This window comes from Neolamprologus multifasciatus, chromosome 17 (genome assembly GCF_963576455.1).
Source record: "Neolamprologus multifasciatus chromosome 17, fNeoMul1.2, whole genome shotgun sequence".
Lineage (NCBI taxonomy): Eukaryota > Metazoa > Chordata > Actinopteri > Cichliformes > Cichlidae > Neolamprologus > Neolamprologus multifasciatus.
The window spans coordinates 13000531-13009784 of NC_140455.1; the positions used below are offsets into that span (position 1 = coordinate 13000531).

The following is a 9254-nucleotide window of genomic DNA, read 5'->3' on the forward strand; positions in this document are numbered from 1 at the left end:
CCTCCCTGCTCACAGCGCCATTTTGTTGTGGAAGTTTTTCCACTTAAATAAAGTCTGCAGACGAGCGGTGAGCGGTAGCTAACATTCTTTTAATCCATGCGCACAAAGACAACATACAAACAAGCTTGTGGAGCCCCCATGGCCGCGGGACAGACGGTCAGCAGAGTTCTCACTGAGCCTAGCATGGCTCTCAGTTAAATACCTTCTCCAGGAACAAAGGCAGTACACAGCTGTTCCACACCTTAAGGTTCACACTCCCTTGCTACTTCCCAGAGTCCTCAAGAGACAAAAGACTGGTCCTCTGGAGTTCCTGTTTCCCCCCCAACATCCTTGCTACACCCCCTACCATTTGTCTTACAGTATGAGTGTCAGACATGTTAATACAATAAATAATGTCATTAATATCTAGGTGAAAGAAATTCCTATACAACATCCTGGACAGAGGATGCACACACACACACACACACACACACACACACACACACACACACACACACACACACATTCTTGTATATACACCTGGTGAATTGTTAATAAACCCTTCTTGTGAGCATCAGAACCGGAGTCCTGCGCTTGAGTCCTCCTCCAAACCGTAACAGTATTATTGCTGTAAATTTTATATGCTTTATATATTTTAAAGTTTTAAAGTTGATCTACAGCATTACATCTTATTTTATAATGATGTTATGTGTTAGTATCACACCATTTGTAATTAAACACATGGTGTGAACTAACGCTATGGTTACGTTATATATTGAGCATATGCCCCAATAATACAATAAAGAAGAAACTGATATATCTATTAAGAATTATGTCACTTTTCCTGGGTCTGTTGACCCAGCGTTTTAAGTCTTAGTTTATTTGGATCTAAATGTTTATGTTTAAGTTCATTAGGTTAGCTAAGTTCATTTGTTTATTATTGTCTTAGCCTGTTTGGCGCCCTGGGCGAACACTCCATCTGGCATACCACACATGTCCTAAGGTCATGAGAGAGGTTGTACCTTGTCTTACTGATATATGGTATGGTAAACGGTATGGTAAATGTACTGTAGAAGCCCAAAACTTTCCAGGCAGGAGGTAAAATCTCTGGAAAGAGGGATTTTGTCACTGTCCATATGAATATTGAAGTCACCAACAATTATCAGATTTGGAGAAAGTATAGAGAAATGAGTGAGTAGAGCAGAAAATTCATTTAAAAACTCCTTATTTGGCTTAGGTGGCCGATATACATATACTGGTGGGGATAGATCCAGGGAGCTGTAATGCAATGTTTTCAAATGAATGGGAGGGAGGGGCAGAGACAGGGAGAACTTTCCAGTGCTTCCGGTGAATTATCGCGAGACCCCTGCCCCTCCCCGAGTTGCGAGGTTGACAGGTATAAACAAATTCAATCAAAATCAAAATCATTGGGCTGTTGCCACGTTTCAGTCAGGCAAAGAAAGTCCAACTTACGATCGGAGATCCTGGATGAGATGTCCCTTACCAGTGAGGGAGCGGATGTTTAAAAGACCGAAGTTGATACTGGAGTTACCTTTCCTGTGTATCAGTCACAACAGCATGGCATCTCCTCCTCATGCTGGTTACCAGCTTGGTCACACACTGGTGTGGGTTGGCATCCCATTTTTCAACCAGCATTTGTCACAAGTCATTGAAAGTGATTGTGCTGGTCACTGTGACACAAACAACACTCACGCTGATTCCACAAGTGCACAATGAGGTTTTAGTCAGAACTGCACGTGTGCCATTCCATCCACTCCACTCCTAAATTATGGGTGTAATCTGTAGTATCTAGCTCCGTGGGTTGTGGTTGGGTATTCTGTTTCCTCTGGCACTCCTCACTGTGTTGACTCAGATAAGCACTTGAAAAATCCGAAATAGTCTCATCATTTACTTTGTTAAAACAATGTATCCTGTTAATAGTCATTACAGTTAACGTAGGTAAGTACATCAATTCAAGCAAATGTACTTGTATGTAGTGGTTTAACTAATTTACCATTTAACTAAAGTACATACAGTTTGAACACTCACCAATACTGCAGAGCCTTCACAGTGACACTAAAAGCAAAGTGGAGATTGATAACTACATTTTAATGGGGAAATATCAGATCAGGTCTGTAACATCAAAATCTATGCTTTAGTCTTAAAGCCATTTCCTTCTCACCACACAGGGACATCATTTAGCATATTTATTTCTAAACAAACAAACATACATTCAGCCAAAAGGTATAGTATTAAAAAAATAAGATTATTTTTTACATGTTTATATAAAACAGGTAATACTTGTGCCGCTTCAGATACAAAAAATTGGCACCTATAAATTTAAACATCAAATACTTGCATATATTTCAGTTTTTCAAACAGGGGGAATTTCATCTCAGGTGCCCATAATACCTACGCCAACAAGTAAAGTAAAATGACTGAAATAGGGACATAATTAGGAAGAGAGAGATTTGAGAATTCAGGTAAAATGAATGGCTACTTTGACCTTGAGCCACTGCTAATAGCTAAAGTGTAGCTTTTAATCATTGTCACGTGTTCCAGTGCAATTAAGAACTGACTCAACATAACCGTACAAACCTGATTAAAATCTGCTTCAATATATATACAAGCAAAGTGAGTATACCCCTAAAGTAAAATGTCCAAATTGTGCCCAGTTTGTCATTTCCCTTCTAGGAGTCATGTGACATGTTAGTTTTACAAGGTCTCAGGTACAAATAAAGAACAGGTGTGTTGAATTTGATGTTATTGCTCTCACACTCTCTCATACTGGTCACTGGAAGTTTATCATGCCACATCATAGGAAAGTATTCTCTGAGGATCTGATAAAAAGAATTGTTATTGTACATAAAGATAGCCTAAGCTATAAGAAAATTGCCAACACCATGAAAATGAGCTGCAGCATGGTGGTCAAGACCATACAGCAGTTTAACAGCACAGGTTCCAGTCAGAACCTAACATAACCTTGCCATGGTTGACCAAAGAAGTTGAGTGCACGTGCTCCGCATCATAGAGGTTGTCTTTTGAAAATAGATGTATGATTGCTGCCAGCATTGCTGCAGAGGTTGGAGGTGTGAAGGGTCAGCCTGTCAGTGCTCAGACCATACGCTCCGCACAATGCATCAAACGGCTGTCGTCCCAGAAGGAAGCCTCTTCTAAAGATAATGCACAAGAAAGCCCGCAAACATTTTGCTAAAGACAAGCAGACTAAGGACATGTATTACCGGTGGTCTGATGAGACCAAGATAAACTTATTTGGTTCAGATGGTGTCAAGGGTGTGTGGCGGCATCCAGGTGAGGAGTACAAAGGCAAGTGTGTCTTGCCTACAGTCAAGCATGGTGGTGGAATGTCATTGTTTGGGGCTGCAGTAACTAGCATCTTATGCTTTCCCCCTTATGGTTTCTAGCGAGGATGAGCAGTTGGGTGTTGGGGAAAGCCATGTTCATTAGCTAATCGGTACAAATAAATGATTTTTGACTACAGAACTCACTATGAGCTTGAATGCTGATTAAAGTCAGTTCTGTAGTTCAGACATTAGCTCTACTGCTCTAACTGCATCGAACTGAACTGAAGGATGTTTAGACCTGCAGCTGAAGATGAGGCACTGAAATGGTTTATTATGAGAAACGCGGAAAGGTCACCAGGCTAATCGGTCACTAACTAACATTTCCTTATGTTAAACCCAAATAATTGTTTCAATTTAATAATTATATAGACTATCTCAGGGGTCCCCTATTAAAATAGCTGGAGGTCCACTACTTCCGCCATCCAATCAATCTGGGGTCCAAACATTTTAAATGAACTGACAAAAATATTTTCGTTCATCTTTGCTTAACATTTAATTAATAATATAGACATTTGTCTTGTAACTACTGATCAATTATTCATATGCCCATTAAATCATTTGCTGAACAGAAAAGAAGAGACCATGTACTTTTTAACACTACTGGCTTGGACAACTGAAGGAACTCTAAATATAACCAGAGCAAAACATGGGAAGAATGACAATAAGAACAATAAAATGTAAGTAGAGGAAAGAAATTACAATGAAATTGTGGAAAATTTAGTACAGATTCAAGAAAAATTAAGTTTTCTGTTACAGTACACTTAAACTTAGGTGTCAGAAGGATGAAAATTTCCATAACACATTTGGTAGCTTTGAATCTTACTAAGTCGATCAAGTAAAGAAGTACAGTTGTAGCTGATCAATTTGGATAAACTCCAACACCACAAACACTGAGAGAAGGTTGTGAGACTTAAATTAGCATAACTGTCGATTAAAGCAGCCACACCCCTAGGTATCATTAGAGGCCAAATACAATTTTTGTTCCAGTGTGTGCTTTTTAATCCTGCAAGGAATTCTAGACATGCGAGCCAAAAGTACTGACGCATTTTGGAGCCAGCTTCGTGTAGCTATTTAAGGAATGTTTGGAACCTTTCTTTGGCCTGAGGGTTGCTGCTTGATCACACCTCATATTGCCTTAATCCCCAGTGTATTTGATCTTCTATTTCCTGTAGCGCCACCTTTTTAAAAAATTATTTATAGCTACAAACAAGACCTACCACAAATCGTTTTACTTCCTTAACACAAATGAATAAGCCATTACGTTAGTGTAATGTTACCAAAGCAGTGACTCATTTTCTGCTCAAACCTGCCACAGTTTCCCTGTGGTATTAACATTCAGTAGAGTCTTGAAGCGAAATGTGTTAAAGCTCTTCTTTCTTCTTCAAGATTATTTGCCGCACCATTTCAGCAATTTTAGGGCGAATTTCTTTGACAGAGACTTTTGGTCCCCATGCATTCACCACTTTGCCGTTAACGTCAATTAGATACTTCCAGAAATTCCAGTCAGGCTCCTTTCCAGATGCCTCTGTAAAAGATTAAATGACAAAGATGTCTGAATAACAGGTTAGTGTAAGCTTGTAACCTTTTAAAAAAGCATTTTTGTTTTAAGTTTTGCTTCTAAGGTTTCTATTTTTCCCCTCTTTTTTCTACACCGCACACGACTGCTCTCTCGTAACCCCACCCCCCGAGAGAGGCAGTTACTCACCAAGAAGGTACTTGTAGACATTGTTGGCTCCAGTGCCAACAACAGCAATTTTGCTGAACAGAGGAAAGGAGACTCCGTAGACTCTGCGCACAAAGCTGTCAATCTCCTTGTCACTGCCAGGCTCCTGCTGTCCAAATTGGTTACAGGGGAAGGCTAGCACATTGAAGTGATATGGACCAAAGTCCCGCTGGAGCTGCTGCAGTTGATTGTAGTGTTCCTCAGTGAAGCCACATTCACTAGCTACGTTTACCACCAGGGAAACCTAAAGCCACCAGAAAACACTGTAAAAACACCACAAAAGCTTTCCTAGCTTAATATGTGTCAGTATATATGTTTTCTTTAAACATGCATAATTAAATGAACTACTTGCAGTTTTATTTGCATGTAGTTCACATAAAGTTGGCAACCACTGGATTGAATCACCCCACTGTACAGTATATGTTGGATCTATAAAGCTATATGTGTTAGTTAAAGGTTGCCATTGACCAATTTTACAAGGCTGCTGAGGATGACACATTCAGTGAAGAGGCCACCTGCTATAACTGAAACAGATATGGATATTTTTTCATTAATTTATGTTAAATAACGGTTACTTTCACTGAGACCATATCTGATGTAAAATTGCTTGTTTAGTTGTCTCTTTTTAGACTATTTTTGTCTTTACTGCACTGTGACAGTGAGGATAATGTTGCATAGAGACAAAAGTGGATGAAAGAGAGGCAAACTTGCGACTCTACAAGTATAATTATAACGTAACATATACTATATTGATATAAACGATATTGTCACATCTTATATCTCGTATGAAAATATATCGATATTTTAAAAAAAAACTCGATATATCGCCCAGTCCTAGAAGGCACACAGGCCAGACAAAGACTCCCCAGCGACATGACTGATCTAGAGCAGCGGTCCCCAACCCCCGGGCCACGGACCAGTACCGGACCATGAGTCGTTTGGTTCCGGAGTTGAGGCTTGGCTTTTATCGGTTTTTGTGTGTTATGAATAAATGTTCTTTTTTTTGGTACTGCTACTGGTTTTATTTTGTTGTATTTATCCACGACACCTTAAAGGCAAGTCCGTGAAAATATTGTCAGACGTAAACCATTGCGCAAAAAAGGTTGGGGACTGCTGCTCTAGAAGAGATCTTCACGGAGGAATAGGCCACAATACCAGCAACAGTGTGTGAAAACCTTGAAGACTTGCAGAAAACATTTGGCCTCTGTCACTGCAAACAAAGGGTATGTAACAAAGTATTGAGATGAACTTTTATTATTGACCAAATACTTATTTTCCACCACAATTTGCAAAGAAATTCTTTAAAAATCAGACTGTGATTTTCTGGATTTTTTTTCTCATTTTGTCTGTCATAGTTGACGTATATCTATGATGAAAATTACAGTCCTCTGTCATCTTTTTAAGTGTGTATATTGCCCCACTGTGTACAGACAGACAGACAGGCTCCTTCTTCAAAAAGAGCAAAAGTGAAGTGTGGCCGTCCCACTGATTGACTAATTATTTGGACCACAGATAACTGTGATTTAGGCCATTACATGTTACAGGCGCCATTCACAGATACAGAAACTAATAAGTATCCTAATACACATTAATACATGTCACAGCTTCATACTTTAACTTGCAGTTAAACTAGAGAAGATCATCACTGCAGAAGTATGGCTTCCTGAGAAACCAGTGTGTAATCTTATCATCTAGTGACATCTGGTGTCAAGAAAATACAATTGCAGGTGTGACATATATGACATGGGATACTGAAAATATCCACATCTCTAATAAATTAAGCTCTGTATGTGTCTGGTATCATATCTCAAAGACAGTTAATATGATTAACTTCAAACTTAGTAGGTGTAATGCTGAGAAGGTAGTGTACGGGGTAATTGGATGACTCCCATTTTTTGAATTAAAGTTACTGTCTGCCACCCGTGATTTCTCGTGGATGATCATTTAGCACACACAAAGCCACACTTGCCTTTGTGAGAAAGAATTTGCTGGCATTAAAGTTTCACACACACAAAGCATTTTTTCCTAGGATACCTAGGTGTATATCAACAGCAGCCCCAGTCTGTCCTGTACCTTCTACTTCTACAATCTAGCCATCTAATAAAGCCTTTTCTGCACTCAGTTTACTAGTGGACAGGCCAACCCATTGCCTTGTGTTTTCTTTACTGGTATGCTGTCACTGATAGGGCTGCTGTTTTGGCAGTCCTTGATGCCTTTTATACAGTGGCCCTGAGAGGTCAAGAAAACACCAGCAAATAGAAATACACCCCAAAATCACACAAAGCACAACTCTGGTTAAAATAAAACAAAACAAACAAAAAACTCGAACAAAATACAAGAAACCACAGTTACACTACAGTATGATCAAGGACTATAATCAGCATGCTGGAATCTGCGACAGTGGAATGGGAGTTCATCCACAGAATGTGGATCTCACTGAAGAAGCAGCTGGTGTTGATTTATTAGTCACAAAGTCACAAAGTGCCGATATCTTATTTTTATAACTTAATAATAATGTGTGACACACATGCATATAAAATGAGAAGAGGGTGTGAAAAGAGTGAGGTGAGATGGGATGGAGGAGGGGAGATGGAAAACACAATAATCCATTAAATGAGAGTGACTCTGTTCGACTGTTTTCAACTATGGGATGTGCATAAGGACATCAAGGGAAAATGGTTCAAACAAATCCTTGACATTATACTGCTGCAGATGTTATGTAGAAGTGCTTACCCTAATTGTTAGGGTTATTTTTCTAATATTGGATGGTCTTTGCCTTGTAAAATAAAGCGCCTTGAGGTGGCTTTTGTTGTGATTTAACACTATAAATACAACTGAACTGAAACTGAATATAACATTTTGAAGTGAGATGCAGTGAATAACTATCATGCTGTGCTACTGTTGTCTTCAACTGTGTTCATTCACTTGTAGTGTGCGAAAGATTTATAGTTTAATTTGTCTGTTTGTGTTTATGGTTAAAACAAAATCCAGAGAGTCTTTCACTTTGTTACATAAAGGATATCTTTTTAAAAGATACAGTCTATAATAATCATTTAAAGCTCTGTGATTAAGAATTTGGAAGTAAATAAAGTCAAAAACAGCTAAGTCAAAAAAGATGCAGTTTGTCTTATTATTATCATTTTATATAAAGGCTGTCATATGTAATATACATCATTGTTGCATTATTACTTTTATTTATTTTTCAACTTTATTACAATAACTGGGGTAAAAACCAAACTCATGTATGTTCCGTTACCTTTGATGACGGATAGAGTGAAGATAGAGTAAAGTCTTCAGACAGATTAGGGCTAACGCGGTCTGGTGATCCGTAACTTGTTTGAATGAAATCTCAGCACTTTCTGCAACTTCAGGGGCTGCAGGCCTGCCACGTAGGCTATCCGGGCTACATGACGGGACATCCCCACCAGCAGCCCACAGTCAAACTGATTCTCATCACTGCTGTGTTAATTACATCTACAAACAACATTTCATGGAGAGAAGTAAAAGAAAGAAAGACGCCAACATTCCCATGCAACATTCATTCAAGCAAAGGGCTGGCATGCGTTCTAACATCTGTAGTTTAAGCTGTTGTGAGTCGTACTTACCGAACCCCGATATTTCTCCAGAGATACCAGCTTACCCCTGCTATTCACAACTTTAAAAGTATAAAAGTCTTTCTGTTTGCTTTCAGCGAGGCTGAAGAAAGTCAGTAACACTGTGAGCACTGCAGGGAACATCTTTGCAGTCAAACCACCAATACAACACCAGCGGAACCAAGATAAACTCCTGCAGTCTTTCTCCGTCCGCCCCGCAGTCACCAGCAGTCTGCGCACCTCCTCTGCACTCAAGCTACACACAGCGATCAGCGTTTCCTGGGCAGGAAGCGCCTAACAAAAATAAAAGTCTTATTGGTCTTAGGTTGTATTCGGTATGAGCAGAAACTAGCAATTTAGCCTGTAAACTCGTGAGGAAAGTGTGTCTTGATGTCTCAAAATAACGGACCTGAGGCCCAGTTTAGGGTGCATTCCAGTTTTATTCAGGAAGGTTCCTACGTGAGAGCAGTGGCCCAGAAGTATCTGTGTGGCACCTTAGAGCAGTTCTAATTGTCCAAACACTACCAAATACTAAGGAAATAGTTGCTTTATCGCCACTTTTAGTATAAACTGGGATCATCCTTTATGAAAAGA

General features: G+C 39.4%; 1 protein-coding gene across 1 annotated transcript; it reads right to left on the bottom strand.

Annotated features, from left to right (window-relative positions):
- Window positions 1–1805: 1805 nt before the first annotated feature.
- On the bottom strand, window positions 1806–9155 carry gpx7 (glutathione peroxidase 7). The gene is made up of 3 exons (XM_085137877.1): window positions 8673–9155; window positions 5050–5311; window positions 1806–4869 (listed from the first exon to the last, which is right to left on the bottom strand). The coding sequence occupies exons 1-3, from the start codon at window positions 8802–8804 to the stop codon at window positions 4706–4708; spliced, it is 558 nt and encodes a 185-aa protein (XP_084994003.1). The 5' UTR covers window positions 8805–9155; the 3' UTR covers window positions 1806–4705.
- Window positions 9156–9254: the final 99 nt, after the last annotated feature.